The sequence below is a fragment of the Marmota flaviventris genome, chromosome 2 (genome assembly GCF_047511675.1).
Source record: "Marmota flaviventris isolate mMarFla1 chromosome 2, mMarFla1.hap1, whole genome shotgun sequence".
In the NCBI taxonomy this organism is placed as follows: Eukaryota; Metazoa; Chordata; class Mammalia; order Rodentia; family Sciuridae; genus Marmota; species Marmota flaviventris.
This window is the reverse complement of record NC_092499.1, coordinates 81384149-81402948: the sequence shown is the minus strand read 5'-3', so window position 1 is coordinate 81402948 and position 18800 is coordinate 81384149. Positions and strand designations below refer to the sequence as shown.

General features: G+C 33.5%; 1 protein-coding gene and 1 pseudogene across 1 annotated transcript; both read right to left on the bottom strand.

Moving 5' to 3' along the window:
* Positions 1-2240: 2240 nt before the first annotated feature.
* On the bottom strand, positions 2241-3167 carry LOC139704550 (olfactory receptor 4L1-like; annotated as a pseudogene).
* A 10430-nt stretch (positions 3168-13597) lies between these two features.
* On the bottom strand, positions 13598-14539 carry LOC114082348 (olfactory receptor 4K13-like). The gene has a single exon (XM_027923614.2). The coding sequence runs from the start codon at positions 14537-14539 to the stop codon at positions 13598-13600; it is 942 nt and encodes a 313-aa protein (XP_027779415.1).
* Positions 14540-18800: the final 4261 nt, after the last annotated feature.

The window sequence follows — 18800 nt, the reverse complement described above, 5'->3', positions numbered from 1 at the left end:
AGGAATTGTTGAAGATTAATACATAATAAAGAGACATGGTGATGCAGTACAATTTGTGGTTCCAGAGGTTTTATCTTGTTTAAAAGACACTATTTAGTTTGTGTTTAATAAAATTGAATGCGTCTATTGATAAGCTATTCATAAAATAGCACTGTGAATTTCATGATTTGGAAATTATGCTGTATTAGGAAATGGACTGAACTAGTCAGCAGTAAAATAGCGTTGAGCCTTTACCTTACTCTCAAGTTTGCAAACAAATATTATTTGTGTCTACTTCTAAAATACATGTATTACATATGAGATTACTTATATGCATATATAAATATGCATATATGTGTATCAGTCAGTATTCTATGGAGAAACAGTGCTGAGAGCCATGGCCGAGTCTGTATGGCCCCTGGCATTTTGCCAACAGTATTGGTTGACAGGCCAGGCATTACTATCCCCCTTGGTCGCTACTTTTGAGTGCTCTTGCTACTTTTGAGTTCCATGGGGATTCCTGGGGATTTCCCGAGAGTTCCCATTGGTTGGGGAAGTGCAGGAGGAGGGATTTCCAGAGGAGATATTTCCGGTGGCTGGTTCCTGGAAGAGCAGGCGTGGAGTTTGGGAGAATTCCCCTAGAGCATGTGTGAAGTGTTTTCTTCCAGTTCAAAAATAAAGTTTGTTCCTGCTTCAGTGGCTTGTTGTTTGTGCCCAGCCAGACTGCGGCAATATCTCCTCCGGAAATCCCTCCTCCTGCACTTCCCCAACCAATGGGAACTCTCTCTGGGAATCCCCATGAGAACTCCAAAGTAGCTCCAGCACTCAAAAGTAGCCGCCAAGGCGGATAGTAATGCGCTGCCAGTCAACCAATACTGTTGGCAAAATGCCAGGGGTCATACAGACTCGGCAGTGGCTCTCAGCAAAACAGAACAAAAGAGATGTGAGTGTATATCTTTTAGAATACTGGCTGGTGGAAAATCTGGCTCTGCAGTTGAAAGTAGGTAATAATCTGTAGCTGTTAGTGAAATTAATTATGTTCTTCCCTGGGTGTTTATACTACAGAAATTTTTACACAGGTTTACATGCAGAGAGGGTATAAAGATCTTAATCATGAAAATGCTTGTATTATTAGAAAATTGAAGGTACCTTAGTTATTAATTAAGGCACAGTTGATTAAATTGAGTTTGATTTATATGATGAAAAAATAACACTTTGATCAATGAATTCTCTCTAGAATTACCATATTGATGGGCTTGAGAAGAAAGAAAACTGAATGGCACTTATGCAAGTTAAATCACTACATTGGTAAGCATTATTTGAGGGACAATAGTAAACAATTTTTGAGTAAATGATAATATAAACATAAGAAAGAATTAATTTAGGAAAAAAAGTAAAATATCAAATTCTAGAGCATTTAGCTGAGGGTCAATTATGATCTTAGCCTTTTATATACATGTTCAAGGGGTCATGGATGGTCTATTTATTCCAAATTTAGGGGTTCTGTAGGCAATTTTATCAGCTTTCCTAATCTTGTTTTTTCATGGTATAAATGCCAGGAATCCATGGGGGCTACTTTAGTTTTTCTTTGTTCAGAAGACAAACACTAAAGTAATGTTCCTACTTGTTTTTAGAAAGGTACATGATGTAAATTTGTACACAAACATGAATGCAAGATAAGACAAAAGGTGCAATGTCACCCTTGTTAGCTGTAATTTCTGTTAAGGAAAAAATGCATTCTTATGTCAATTGATATCTGCTTCTGTTCTGTCATAAAAACAACATGTTTGCTCTGTTACAAAATAATCTTTTGACTTGTTAGGATCCCCAAAAATGTAAATGTTTATGTCCACATCTGTGGGCTCAGAAGAATTCACATAAACTTGACTCTCTTTTCTCATCTATAGAATTGAGCTGAAAGATCCTTGATTTAAAGTATAGAAATTCAATTTTTCTCTCTTTTCAGTATCTACTAACTATCTAAATATAGTTAATGAGCCAAATTTTCTATCACAATACTTATTATATTAAAAAATCAATTTACTAATGCATATCTGAAATAGATTTCAATAAAAATAATTTTCTCTAAATAAAACTATATATATCATAGAAATACAACAATGGGACATTTTGTAAAACTTTAAACATATGATATAAAAATATTTAAAAATCTACAAGGAACCTCCATTTCAGGCCAACCTATTCTGACATGTAATTGAATGTGGGTTTTCCACAAAACCCTTCATCTCCATGGCTGTTGTTTAGAAGGTGTGTATGGAGCTAGTGTGTTGGGTCCTCAGTCTGTTCATGGCTGATTTCATCTCCTGATTCCTCAGTGTGTAAATAATGGGGTTCAGTAAAGGTGTAATGACTGAATAAAACACAGAAAGAAATTTATCCACCGAAAGACTACTGAACGGCCAAGTGTAAATGAAGATGCAGGGCCCAAAGAACAGAGTGACCACAGTGATGTGAGCAGACAGTGTGGACAGAGCTCTGGAGAGCCCACCTGAGGCTCCATGTCTCACAGTTACCAGAATAATAGAGTAGGAAATAAGCAAGAGTGTGAAGCAGATGAAGGACAGGAGGCCACTGTCAGCAATTACCAGCAACTCCAGAACATAGGTCTCAGTGCAGGCAAGCTTTATTACCAGGGGAAGGTCACAAAATATGTCGTCCACTATGTTGGGGCCGCAGAAGGGCAGGGTGACAGTGAAGACCATCTGGCTCATGGTGTGCACCAAGCCAACAGCCCAGGACAGCAGCACAGAGCCCACCAGCACCCTGCGGCTCATGATGGCTGTGTAGTGAAGAGGCTTCCAGATCAACCGCCATAACTATGAGAAGAGTCATCTCACTGCCCCCCAAGAAATGGAGGAAGAACATCTGAGCCATACAGCCCCACAAGGAAGTAGTTTTCTTCTCCCTGAGGAAATCTGCCACCATCTTAGGGGTCGTGATGGTGGAAAGAGACATGTGGAGAAAGGAGAGGTTTCCAAGGAGGAAGTACATTGGTGTGGAATGAAGGTGAGAGTCAGAGGTCACAGTGATCACAATGAGAAGGTTTCCTGCCATGATTGCTGCATAGGCCAGCAAAAATATGCAAAGGAGAAAATTTCCAGTTGCAGAGTGCTGGTGAGCCCTAGCAAAACAAACTCAGATATCGTAAAGTTGTTCTTCATATTCATGCAGAAATTTTCAGAAAGCCTCTAAGATGAAAATCATCTGGAAAAAAACTGATATTTTAATCAGGGATAGTTTTCAGGGTATGGACATTTAAGCAGTAAATGTTGGTTTCTATAGGAAGAGAGAAAATGGATATTTACAAAAAAAATCATTTTAATTAATACAAGTGCCATTAACATTATTGCATGTTTTTCAGCCAGAGAGGCACAGAATATGAGAAATCTATTTTAATATTTCATACATCATGTTTGCATACATAGATTGTATCTAGATACATTTGTTGTTTCTAGTATGAGTTCATGCATTTATGCTCTTGTGTTCAATTTGTTTGATGAGGAAAAGGAGTCAAATGTCTAATGGTCAAATAAGTGATTTCAAGTGGGTTAGAGCATAATCATTGAGTTTTTTGAAACCTAAATGTTCACTTTTTCCCTCTGTCTGATATATGCAGATGGTACATTTGAATTGAGTTACATACCCAACTCAGCAAATCAGTTCAATGTACTTTCTTCTATTGGTGACGCTATATTCCCTCCTCTGTCTTTCATTGTACAAATATAGACCAATAATTTCACTTATTTCTGAAGACAAACTAAGGTATCTGTCATATGCACTTGCTCCTCTCTAAATAATTATACTCCCCTCCTAAAAAGTTTCTGCATAGTAACATTAGTGTTTTTCAGTATTCAGGTCTGTTTTTGTTATCTTATGGGGCAGGGTGTGATTACTACTTTGGTGTGAGCAAAACTCCTGACCTCTCCTTCCAGTTCTCTGGCTTATTTTCATGAATCTATTGTACTTGACTCCTGGCTGGGATTTGTCCTTTTTCGTCCCTTTGTATTCTCTGTGCAGACAATCTCATGACTACCACCAAGCATTCTCTAAGTAGTGTTTGCTTTTTTTCCCTCCTAAACACTGACCTTCTCTTCTCTGCAGCCAGTGCTGTCCCCTGGTGTTTCACACCTGAGCAGACTGTCTCTGGACTAATACACTGGCTCTTTAATCCTGACATTTGGATTCTGTTTTCCCACAGCAATCTGATATTGTCAACTCACTTCTATCTTACTTTTTAATTTTGATTTGGATCTTTTGGTCTCCGCTTTCTTTTCTTTTTCTTCTTCTTTCTTTAGAACTACTACTGATACCACCTACAGAGATAAAAAAACAATCACACACACAAACACAGATGCAAAGGCACATACTTGTACCATGTCCTGATTTCTGAAGCACCAGAACAAAAGCCAGAAATTTATTCTGACTTTTGACTTAGTAGTTCATCAAATATTCAGAAAACATTGTTTAGCCTATAGTTTTGGAATGAATAATTTCTGCAGAAATAGTGCTTAAATCTCAGTCTGGACCTCAGTATTTATAAAGGAAATATACCTTTAACTCTTTTTAACATTATTTTTTCTGTAAAATTAGTCTAATACACACTCTTTAAATACAAACTATTAAGAAGGTATAAAGCTAACATATTGAGCATCTTTGTGTATTTCATTGACTATATATAAGTATGTGCACTGATGAGATTCTATTCTTTAGAGTTAGTTTCTTTTTTTGGTAATTATAAAGAAACTCAACCCAAAAGAAACCACAGAAGCACTTCACAACAGACAATCTGTAAGGAATAGTGAGCTTTGATTAAAATATTGTGCTCTATTTAATGCCATTGACATAATCACCTCGTTGTCAATTTTATCAAGAATCATTTTTATATTCATCATTAGCCCACTCACACAATAATTGAGTCTATATATCAATCTTGACATTATTTTTGAAACTATATAGTCCTCAATCTCAAAAAAAATGACAGGTAAAAATCTGGAGACAACATACAAAAATAACTTTTTAACTTACTATGTAAAACTGGAAAATCAAGAAAAGAAAACAGTACCCATTACTCTAGGTTTTTAAAACTTTTAGTAATCATATTTGCATATTTTGTAAGCAAAAACTTTATAAATATTTAAGAAGTATGTTTTAAAAGCATATTTAAAAATCTTCAGATCTCATATTCACCTGTCTATAAGTAGATGGAATGAAATCTTTCATTATTCATCATGAAAATTTGTGCATATTATCAGAGATGAAATATTTTCAAAAGTATAAGCATTTTTTACTCCTAGATAAAGTTAAAATAGAAAAAAAACAGACCTTCCTAACTAAAGCCACTGCTAAACCTAAGATGGAAAATTTAAAGTTTTGAGTAGTATGTGTTATACAAACATGAGTAAACTAAAAAGGTGTGAAATGATAAAATTGGGTCAGAAAATGTTTGGCTTTGCTCTGGCAGAAACTACATCTGAGAATGGGGTAAATGACTTATTATGGTGGGACTGGAGGGGCAAGCTCATTCAGTGTCTTTCACATGGGTAAAAAATGTACAATTGACTCACTGTTTTCAACTATAATCTCTTTCTTACAAAACAAAAGCTATGGAGTCTCCAGTGCTGTTTGCCTGTGTTCAGTAGCTAATACGTTTCCACAGAAGCACTTATGTAGAACAATTAGTGTATATGGAAATGTGTAAAAGACAAGTTTTTTTATTAGAATATGTATTATAAGTTTTATATTGATCATGTGGTTTCACTATATTACCTTTTCATGAAATTGTTAAGTTATAAACAAATAAGTTAATACAAAGGTAATATTCATTTAATACTAATAAAATTTGGGGAAAGTGAAAAGTCAAATATACTGGGAAATTATCACTATGAGTATTTTTCCTTATTAAAATAATACACTTGTATACTTAATAAAAGAGGCTCCATATTATTAGTGCAAAAAGGCTTCATTTTCAAATATTAATAGAGTTAATAAAGTAAGAAAATAAATGTTTTAAAATGCATATATTAGCAGTAGAATTAGACATTTGTATCTATGAAAATATTATATGAACAATCAAGAAAAGAGGTGTAGACTTGAGAAAATTTTTAAAAAATTGATTTGAATTAATTACCTCACATGTATCTATAACTGTTTTTGCAATTAAAATAAATAATGAAGGAAACTAAAAACACAGGTAAGTAAATTACTAATAGAGCAAAATGAGTCAATAATTCTCAACTTTCTTGAGATATTATTAGATGAAATGCTAAATTTATTATAGATGGTAACTAAGCCAAGAAAGAACTTAATTTACCATTATTTAGCATGTTGTAAATTATTTTCTCCTTTTGTCTCCTGTAGATTAAACTAATGCAAGTTTATATTCTGAAAATTAAAACTAAGACTATAAAAATGACCCCAAGGATTGGGAGGCTATTTCTCAGAGAGAGTGTAGAGGCTTTTAAATTCCTGTTGCAACCAGATACATTCATCCAGATACTAGTGGATCTAACTTGCCTTTTATTCTTTCCCTCATGATCAGAATAACATGGTTTTCATTCAGTTGCAAGCTCTAGGTAAAATATCTCCTCTTTTACTAAAGCCCATAATTGTAAGGTGTCTTCAGCACTGCTATTAAACCTACCAATTATTCTGAGGAATCACTCCTTCAAATACATGTAGACACAAAGAAATTCTGAAGAAATATTGGCTATCTTGTTTTTAACTCCAAGAAAATACATGACAATTGTTTGCAGTTTTTAAGAAGGAGACAGAAAAGATGTACACAAAAAGGCAGACTGGAGACCCACCCCCAGGGGAAAATATGAAAATAAACATGTTAGTTTTCCCTTGAGTTATGAGCAAGGACTTCTTTCCTGTTATTTAAGTGGATCATGAAGTCACCAAGTTTATGAATCATGTGAAATTTCTCTAGAAAGTGGTTTCTCTGGAAAACACTAATTGAAGTTGTTTGATTAATGTACCTTTGGCACATTCACAGAAAATAAACCTGTCATAGATGAGGGACTTGAGGAAATATAATTATCTTAATTTTATTTCATAAATATGAAGGGTAATAATCAGTATAATAATTGAGTGTTTTATCCAAGTAAAATTTAAAAATATGCCATCTACACTGAGTAAGGCTTATAAAAAACTCACAAACAATTGACCATTTTTTAAATTTTTTTTTAGTTGTAGATGGATATAAGTTTAATTACTTATTTATTTTTATGTGGTGCTGAGGATCAAATCCAGTGCCTCAGCATTCTAGGCAATCACTCTAGCACTGAACCACATCCCCGGCTCTAACCATTTTTTTAACATAGAGAAAAATCTCCTTTTACCATGCAAGATAATTGAGGGTGGGCAGAAGTTCATATTCCTAAATAACTTTTCTTAGCTGACCTTTATTAATTAGTGATAATCAATAAATTAATAGATGTCAGCAGTGAATCATTCCAAAAATTTATAACTTTCATAAGTTCTTAACAATTATGCCAAATTTCATAATGCCTTAAGAACATTAGAAGAATATCATGGAAGTGACTGTAGTATAACTTTATCATACAACTAAGTAATTAACAGATAAAATTCAAGAGGCTAACAATACATGCTACAAGATGATTTCATTTGTTAAATAAATTTTTCTGTTTATTTTTATATGTAATCCCACTGTGATTCTCCAATAATTATAGTTTTCTGGAAAATAATAGAAAGAAATTAAGGTGGAAAACATATTTACAAAAATGCATTCCATGCTCAATTTTAAAACTGAGAGCAGACCCTGCTAACAAATTTCTCACTTTGGTGAAGCCTCAGATTTTTATTGATAATTATTTGATACACAAAGTTGTATTTATTTATTGGACACCATGAATGTATTAATACATATATACATTGTGTATTGTTCAAATCAGGTTAACATATTTATTCTCCTGAAATACTTACCATTTACCTATGGTGAAAACATTAAAAATCTTTTATTACAGCTTTTAGAAATTTATTCTACATTTTTTCTATGCCAACTCATGCTAGTTTACAATAGCACACCAGAACTTATGTTTCTTATTTAATTGTAACTTTGTACCAGTTGGCCAACCTTTCCCCATTTCTCCATTCCCGTAACTTCCCCAGATCTTGTTAAGCAACATTCAAAACTCCACTTCTATGAGATCGACATTTTTTAAACTAATTTATGAGTGAGATCATGCAGTGTTTTTCTGTGACTGGCTTATTTCACTTAACCTAATATCTTCCAGTTCTATCCCTGTTGTGGCAGATCAGAGATTACATTATTTTTATGGCTGATTAGTATTCCATTGTGTATCTATTCCACCTTCTTTTTATTCATCATTCCATTAATGGACACATAATTTGATTCCATGTCTTTGGTACCGTAAATAGTGCTTTAGTGAGCATGGGAGCACAGTTGTCTTGTAATGTATTTGTTTCATTACCTTTGGATATATACCAGCTAGGGGGATCCCTGGATCATATAACAGGTTAATTTTTTTAATGTTTTGAGGAAACTCCACATTGTTTTCCTTATGGATATGCCCATGAACAATGTGGAAATGTTCCCAGTTCTCCACATCTTTACCAGGACCTATTATCTTTTGCCTTTTTGATAATAGCCATTCTAACTGAAATGAATGGGTATCTCACTTGACTTGAACTATCTCTATAATGAAAACTAAATAATTTCAATAAAAAATTAGAGAAGACATACAAAATGGAAAGACATCCTGTGTTCATGAATTGGAAGTATCAATATTGTTAAAATGTCCATATTATTTTAAGCAATCTACAGGTTCATTGGAACTCTTTATCAAAGTATCAATGAAATCCTTCACAAAACTAGAAAAATAATCCTAAAATGCATATGGAACCCCAACAATTCTAAATCGACAAAGCAATGTTGAGAAAAATGACAAATTGTAGACATCACAGTAATTGACTTTAAAATATAGTAATTCAAAATGCCATGATTTGAACATATAAATAGATACATAAACCAATGGTTCAAAATTAAGAAAATAAAGTAAGCCCATACACTCACATCCATCTGGTCTTTCACAAAGGTGTTCAAAACACATTGGTAAAAGGACATTCTCTTCAATTAATGATGGTGTGAAGACTTTATATCCCTTTGCTGAAGAATAAAACTAGACACTGTCTTTAATCATTATATAAGTAAAAATTGGTTAAATCATTAAATGTACGACCTAAATCTAAGAAGGTAAAAGAGGAAGAAAAAAATGTGAAATGCTTCAGGACATTGAATTGAACAGAATATTTTAAATAATATCTCCAAAGTACAAGAAAAAAAGCAAAAGTACACTAATGAACCCAGCCTAATTCATTTTAAGATTGGGAGCCATCTTATCATGAAGTCATGAGAAGTTAATTTCTGTTTTACTATAAATTACTGAGATTTCTAAACTTGTTTGAAATTCTTGCCCATGCTCTGAACTCACTCATGCCTGGGATTCCCTGACCAGGTAACAAGTCTCTCTGAAACCACAGTGGTGCCTCAAAAATTCTTATATGTTGGGATCTGAATTTATTCCCTACCTTAAAATATTATGCCATGTAGATCATTAACCTACTATCTGCCTTTGTATTATGCTTGTCAAAATCCTGTTAGCTGTAAGTTATCAAGACAACCCCCCTTTTGCAATTTTTTTCTGCTTTGAAAACTTTTCCTGGAGCGCTGGGGGGCTATTCTCTGACCGTGTTTTGGGAGAGACAGTTGCTGGCCAGCTTTTGTGTACACAATACAAGGTTGCTGTTATTTGATTTAAAACTGAGTCAGTGGTCTTTTTTTGCATTGTGGTTCAACATAGACAATGGGATTACAGCGAACTGAAAGTCTTTTGCATAGCAACACAATCATTAGAGTGAACATGAAGCAAGCCAGAGAGTAAGGTGTATGTTCCTCTTAGTCTTGTTGGAAAGCTTTTTACATAGGGTGTCAGTAAAAACTTATGTAGAAGGGCATTATGGTTGGTAGTTTCCTGTTTAATGTAAATGTCAGGTTTGCAGGAAAAAAAAAAAGCAATACCAAGAAAGACCTGTAAATGCCTCTGTCTAGTCTAAAAAAAGATAGAACAAAAAATACTTGTCATGTAAATCTTCAAGCCCCTCCTCCCACTGATATAAAGTTCAAGGAATTTCTAGATTCTTTGTCCAGAGAATGTTTTAGGCCATAGTTGCCCTCTGGACCCTTCAGTCAAAAACATCCTTCCTGAAAATTCCTCAGATGTCCAGACTTTCCTGTCCTGTCAAGCAGACAATTTCTAGAATAGGATAAATTATTTCTAAACTATAATCTGACAAGGGATTGCATTCAAAATATATAAGGAACCAAAACAACTCAATGATAATAATAATAATAATCCCATTTAAAAATGTGCTATAAAACTTACCAGACATTTCTCAAAAAAAGACATACAAATCGCCATGAGTCCTACAAGGAAATACTCAGTTTTGCTAATTGTCAGCAAAACTGGTCATACCCAACTAGACACTAACAATCAGTAGTGCTATAAAAAATAATATATTAAATTTTTATTTGCTCTGAATATATATGCCACTTTTTAGTGTCACATTCCTTTTTGAAGAGGTCATTCTGATACCACTGGTTATTGGTGACAAATCCTGCTTCCTCACATGTTGAAGTTTGAACATTAGAGAAGCAGGCCTAAGAAAGTATATAAAGCAGGGTTTATTTAAAAAGGGGTAACATAGGCTTCTCCTGGGAGGGAAAAGTGGGCCACAGCTGGTATCCTGGTATCCTAAGAAGCTAGGCTTCTCCTCTGTTTATATTCCCTAGGCTTCCTTTGTTCTCCTTCCCTCTACCCTGGTCTGTCTCCTTCCTGAGTACTTGATTAGGCCTGGGAAATCCTTGTTGGGATGGCCAAAAGATGGGAACTGGTGGGCTGAAGGGGGAAGGGCAGGATGGTGCAGGTGAGGGCACATTAACAACCTTATAACTCACTGTAGGCAGGGGCAATTCCTGGGACAGGTTACCTTGGCAACAGGTTGGAGCAGGGACAGTTTCTTGATAAGGGTGGAGGAAGGGCTCTGAAGGAATTAATATTTCAATCCTTGGGGGACTGTCTCCAACTTCCCCAACTCACTCAAAATTGGCCTCCTGGATCCAACCTGACTCAATTTCCCTTTGCCTAATTCTGGCAGCAATTCTAAGAAAGGAAAAAAATCCTTAATAAAGAAATTAGAAATATAGCATGTGCTGAAATTTGGTGTCTAGAGTTGATTAACCAAATCAGGTATCAGACATAGCATTTTTCCAAAATAATGCTAATTTTTTTTGTTCATATTGTGTTTGGAGTTATTTATTTGCTTTTTTTCTTTTATATTGACAAATTGTGGTTGTTTGGGATTATGGGTTAGAAAGTAAGATTATGATTCTTTTATTCAATGTGGAATGATTGAATCAAGCTAATTAACATAAGTACTATTGTAAGTATTTAACATACTTTGTGATGAGAACTTCCAGAATTCACTCTCATAATAATACTAAAATGTATGAAATCTAATTATTACCTATACTCACGAAGCTATGCAATAGATATCAAAAGAAAAATGTCTACCATTCCCCTGATCTGCCAGAGGCTGTGTGCTTTTTGGTTATCAACTCCTCATTTCTCCCACCCTACCCCAGACTTAGTAACCATTATCAAATGTTTTGGAATCTACATACAAGTGGCAATAATTACTGTTTGTTTTTCTGTTTGGCTTTTTCAATTAGCATGGAATATGACTTACTGTACTTAATTTTGGTCTGTGGCCAAACTTAAGTACAGTAAAAAATACTTTAAAGGAAGAGGATAAGGAAGGAATATATGTAAGTTGGAATTTAGAGGTACATATTCCATCAAATAAAAGATGTCACCCCAGGAAAGTCTCTGGAGGTGTTTTATCTAATTTTAGTTTTTTACTTGCCTTTATAATTCATTATTGTAAAGTTTCAGTAAACTTACTATTCAATTCACTTCATAAATTCAAGTCCAGGCTTATTAGCCAAATTGACAAACCACCTATTCTTTCTGCTTTGCCTTTTGTCATTTTTTTTTTCATTTTCTGCTTAAGTGGATAGAGCTATATCAAACTTAAAAGTATATAAAATCTTTTTTCTCTTTTTTTCTTTCTTTCTTTTTTTTTGGTATCAGGGATTGAACCCAGGGGTACTTAATCACTGAGTCACATCCTCAGTGATGAACCAACCAAATTCAATCTTAAGATTGGGAGCCATCTCCTCACAAAGTCATAAAAAGGTAATTTCCGTTTTACTATAAATTACTGCGATTTCTAAATTTGTTTGGAATACTTGCCCGTGCTCTGAAATCACCCATGCCTAGTTTCCCTGACCAGATAACAACCCTTTCTAAACCAACTTAAAAACTCAATTGAGAATACTACCAGCAGAGTAGAACACTTAGAAGATAGAACATCAGACAATGAAGACAAAGTATTTCAACTTGAAAAGAACATAGACAGCTCGGCAAGACTGTTAAGAAACCATGAGCAGAACATCCAAGAAATGTGGGATAACATAAAGAGACCAAACTTAAGAGTCATTGGGATACAGGAAGGTATAGAGGTCTAATTATCAGCTTTTAAAATGCCTGGGCTTATCCATCTCCTCTTCTGAGTTCACTATACTTAACACAGGTAACTCTGTTAGATCATCTTCCACAGGGTAGGACCAGAAATATATCATTAACAATTTATCTATTGCTTAGAAAACAGTGTGGTACATAATAAATATTTAAAAGCAAAATGTTTCAAAATTGAATTGAATTTTTGAAAAAAGTCATGTTTTTTGGTAGAACATGAAAGGGTAAACAGACATCATTTTAAATTTTAATTGATTGGATATTCTTAGAGAACTATTTGTGAAGTCAAGCAAACTTTTGATTTTTTTTTTCCTTAGGGCCTCTCTAAATTACTGAATCTTGCTTTGAACTTCCGATTTGCCTCCTTAGCCTCCTGAGCCACTGGGATTACAGGTGTGTGCCCCAACAAAGAGCAAACGTTTGAAGTATTAATTTCTAAATAAGTTCATATGTTTTATAAGAATGGATAGTTATTAGAACCAGAGAATAAAAAAATTTTCACTAATTTCAATCCTGAACTTTACCAAATAACCTCCACAAAGTTAACATAGAGCGATAAAAAACTTTCTAAACATTGCACGTTAAAAAAACATGATTTAAAAAAAAATAGATGCCTAAAAGTGTCTTCTGTGTTATATTAAAAGTGTGCTAGTTTTACATATTAATACATTGAAATATCATACAGTTTTAACATGGAGACATTATGTTTATATATTGCAAACATTTTAAGTCAAGCAGGTACATGAAAAATATATTCATATCTAGGCATTATGTCTGTATTATGAACATTTCCATTTAAATCTTAAAGAAAAATATCCTAAAAATTCCAGTACTTTGGAGAGAATAATATTGATAATATTTTACATTTTAATTTTAATTATTTGAACAAGTATACAATAATGAAAACCTAAAAATAGCAGAAGAAATACACAAAAATTAGAGATCACAAGCAATATTTACCTGTCCAGAGAGAAAACACTATTCTGACTGCACAGTCTCTTAATGGCTCCCTTCATTTCCTGATTCCTCAGAGTATAAATCATTGGATTAAGAAAGGGGGTAATTATAGTGTAAAACACAGACAGAAACTTATCTACAGAATAACTATTGAATGGAAAAGCATAGATGAAGATAGCGGGGCCAAAGAAGAGGATCACTACAGTGATGTGAGCAGAGAGTGTGGACACAGCCTTGGAGGAGGCCCTGGAGGAGTGCTGCCAGAGGGTGACGAACATGATGACATAGGATATGATCAAGAGGATGAAGCACACCAGGGACAGGAGCCCACTGTCCACAATCACCAGGAGCTCCAGGATATAGGTGTCAGTGCAAGCCAGCTTGATGACCAGAGGGAGGTCACAGAAGATGCTGTCCACAACATTGGGACCACAGAAAGGTAAACCCACCATGAAAACTATTTGGCTTGTGGTATGAATGAATCCAACCACCCATGACAGCACCATAAACCCAATGAGCATTCTGCGGTTCATGATGGTCTGGTAGTGCAAGGGCTTGCATATGGCCACATACCTGTCAATGGCCATAGCTATCAAGAGAGACATCTCACCACCCCCAAAGAAGTGCATAAAGTACATCTGGACCATGCAGCCCCACAATGAGATGGTTTTGCGTTTTCTGAGGAAGTCTGCAATCACTTTTGGAGTTGCAGCAGAGGAAAAACATAGGTCAAAAAATGATAGATTTGCCAGAAGGAAGTACATGGGTGAGTGAAGATGGTTATCAAATATCACAGAGATTACAATGAGAAGGTTCCCCACTACAATGGCTACATAGACAAGAATGAAGATGGCAAGAAAAAGTAACTGAAGTTCTTGAGAAATGGAAAGTCCCAGCAGGATGAATTCAGAAATACTTGAATTTTTGTTTAGGGTAGCCATTTATCAATTTTCATGAGATTCTTAGATGTCATCTGGAAGGTGGAAAAAAACATAAAAAATGACAGGGACTAACAAGATACCAAGACTAATCTTTACTTAAACATCTTATTTGTTATTTAGGAAGCCAACCCTATTGGTAAGGTGACTGCTTTGTAGGTGTTCCTTGGTATTTTGTAGTCTGAGATATTTCATAGAGCAGAAAGTGAGTAGAAACTGTGGTGGATACCACTCCACATAGATCAAATTTGTCCTTTGGTTAATATGAGACAAAGTCAGAAGAACATGCTTAAACCTTGTCTGTTTTCATGTTCAGTTCCAGGCAGACTGTGAATGAAGGCTTAGTTTAAAATGATACAGGAGGCATTTGAGAAAAATCAGAGGAATACATTTTTATATATGAAATCCTACAATATTCCTTTAACTTACCCTTTTTAAATTTTTGTTATATTTTTTAAAGTTTTCCTTTTTCCTGAATTCAAAAATAGGAACATAATCAAATCACAATTTTCATATAGATATGTTATCTATTTTACCTTCAAATAATGAGGAAACCATTGATTACTACTTTTAGTACTGCTAAATAAAGCTGAATTTTCCACCTGTATAGTTTTATAAGAAGAAAGGAAATTGTAAAAAAAAAATCTACAATATGCACTATAGTTCCATGAAGAGAACTAATAACTTGCTATCCCCGTATTGTTGATATAAAGAAAAACTTTGATAGAGTTACAGTAAATTGAGATCAAACCATATTGCTGTGAAAGATTAAGGTCTTAGACTGAAACACTCTGATTCTTAAAAGTATATTAGCTTATCCCACATATTCCTAGCTCTTTAGTTTGTGTATCCAGTAAAGTAAGTGTATGTTGTCTGTTCTTCTTATGTAATTGTTGTAAAATTGGATTAAAGACCATTTGTATCTGATATCCCTGTTTAACACGTTTTTCCATGTCGTGTTTGCAAAGAAAAAGAAAAATCATGGTCATTAAGACCAGAATGTAGTGAAGTTGACTCCAATAGTCCTGTTCAACTTTTCTCCAACAAGGAAGTTAAAGAGTGAGACAAATCATTAAAGTTTGCTAAGTTAAACCCAAAACAGATATAAAGTATAAGATGTGTACTTTCACCTATGTGATATCTATTGGTACTTGTTCTCTTTGTACCGACTATTAGCACAATGATTTTATTTTAACTTTCTTAAGATTTCAACATTTTCTGGCATGGATATAAATAATAAACATTGTGTTACTAACTGAGGAGGACTCAGCTAAGCTAAATGAATTTAAAAACATATGAACACTTACATTTAAGAGACCAGGTCAATGAACAACCTATATCAGTCCAATTAGTTCAGCGCATTCCTCTCTTGGCCCCTGGTTGCTCTGTTTCCCGAGTCTCATTCTTATTGTTGCTCAGCTGTATACCTTTATTCTGTCAGGGTCTAGACACAAACCTAATGAAATATCATAAAAATTAAATCAAATGCATGTATGCTTTTAGACATTTTAACATTTAAAACACAGTTTAGATTTTTAGAGTATCATAATTTTTGCTACTGAAATGAATATTTAACCATGTATATTTTTCCATGATAGTTAATATCATGAGGCAAATATTGTATCATTAAAAATGACCTGCATTCTAACCATTTTTTAAACCATGTTTGTGAAACCACATTTAAAGTAGCTTGAGAACTTCTAAAGTAATAGAATTTGAAAACAGAAAGCTTTCAATAGTTCTTTCTCACAGCTGAGAATTTTTACTCTGCTTTGTGCTCTTATACTAAGACAATTGTGTTCTTTGAATTATACCTTCTCCAGTTTTTTATAATTAAGTATGCAAGTAAGTTAATTTGCAGGTGCAAATGGATCTGGCAAAGATCAAGTCCTAGACTTGATCTTTCTTCATATTCTTGACAGCTTAATATGTTTTTCAAAAATATATTTTTAGTTGTAGGTGGACAAAATATCTTAATTTTTTTAATTTACTTTTTTGGGTGGGGCTGAGGATCAAACTCAGTGTCTTACACATGCCAGGCAAGTGCTCTACCACTGAGCTACAACCCCAGCCCCTTAACAGGGTTTTAAATGTTGGGCATTTTTAGATTGTTGTCATAGGAAAATTAAAGTTCTTCATGTATTCCTCTCTATCATTTTTTTTTAATTTTTCAAAATCTGTGCATTGTAATTACACATAACATTGGGATTCGTTATACCATAGAAATATATATATATATATAAAACACAGTTTAATAAATGTAATGATAGCATCAATATTTTATATATGGTAATATACTATGATTTTTTAAGCTATGGATCAGTCATTGTATCTTTGTGGTTTTATTATTTATCTCTCTTGAAATGATGTATCCCTAAAGACAACAAAGTTACTTTCTCTATATCATATAATTATCCAAAGAATAAAATAATTCAGTATAATCAGTATTGCTGAATAAGTCAAACATACATAGATCTCTCATCTCTAAAAACAAGACTTATTTGGTCTGAATTGATAATTTCTCAATTTGCATATACATTGTTATGATGATCTTCATATTTTTCCCTGATATTAGCAAGATAAAATTCATTTCATTTGAATTTCCTCATTTCATCTCTTCTATAAGTCCTGATTTCAGCATTTTAATCTTTCTTATTTATGGACATATTTAACACTGCACATAGTGTGATAGATGTAGTAAGCAGGTTGAGTCACATAGATGAGGATTTTGTAACTTACCAGTTTGAAGTTGGACTTCAAAGGACAATCATTATGAAATCGGGATGCTCAATCTTCATCATCGTTATTTTCTACTCTGGACTTGCAAAAGGCAACAGTATATAAATGTATCCCTGGATAGAAGGCATGAAGGAGGGATCTCATTTGATTGCTATTAGATTCCTCAGAGAATGGCAGTAAGAAAGCAATGGGGATTGTTAAAATAGACCATTCGACATTACAGAAAATGAGACACCATTTCTCCCCTATCAAATTGGTAATTCACTAAAGGCAAAAATCAATACTCAGGGGGTGTTGGAAAAGTATCACTTGAGGCAAATAATAAGATTTTGTATGGTGGCTATTATTTTCTTTTATTTTTTACAATAAGTATCAATAATTGTTACACTAATACAAGATAAATGATTTCTTATAGATTATTTTCATTCTAAATTTTATCAAAAGTGAATTTTTCACATTTAAACTAATTTGTCTGAAATTTATAAATAAATAACTTATAAATTAATGAGGTATCTTTTCATTACTGTAATTAATTTATTCCTCTAAAATTATGCAATATTTACTTTATAATTTTTTAAATTTACTGATAGACAAGGATCTTCTTTGAGTTTATCAATTTTCTTCTATTTTTTGGTCTATTTCAATCTTTCTTTCTTTCTTTTCTTTTTTTTTTTTAAATAAACTACCATGTATTTCATTCTTATCATTGTATTTCAGAGCAAATGTCAACATCAGGAAACTTCAAGGCTCACATATTGATCTAGTCATTTAAATTTTTCTTATATACCTCAGTATTTCTTAATGAATAAAGTTATTTTTATATGTCATTTCTTAAGATTTTCAATCGTTATAGCATTAGACTTACCATAAGTGAAGGGAAAATGAACAACTGAAAAATTGAGTTTTTCATCTGGAAAACATTTCTTCTTATCTTCTTTATACTTCACAGAAGTTTTGTCATTATAGTTTTCTCATAAATAAAATTTGGTATATTTCTTATTCTGTTGTTATATTTAATGCTATTCCTTAACATAATTTATGTTATCTGCAAATGCAATTATTCATATACTTAAGGGTTAAGTACAAAAATTATAAAAATCTCTCTCTCCTTTTCTGTGGGGTGGGCATGAGTTCTTACTATTTTGCCCTGGGTTCTCTCCAATTTCTGAGCTCAAGTGATCCTCTTGCTTATAGAGTGGCTAGAATTTCAGGCATATGCTACCATGTGAGTAAGTCTCAAAAAGTCCAATGGGTCATTGTGTTTTATGTTAAATATGAAGCAATCTACAAATATTAAAATAACTTTCACTTTATTTTCTCATTGCTTTATTCAATTAACTGGAAGTTATAGAAAACAAATTGAATAACTGTGATGATTAATTCTTTATGGCAGAAATTGCTAGTTTTCCAATCATGATTTGTCCTTCTTCCTTGATAATTGAAACCAATTGATTTGGAATCAATGAACTATATACTTTGGTGGGGTCTCAAACCCTGTCCCCAAAGAGCCAGATATCCAGTTAGA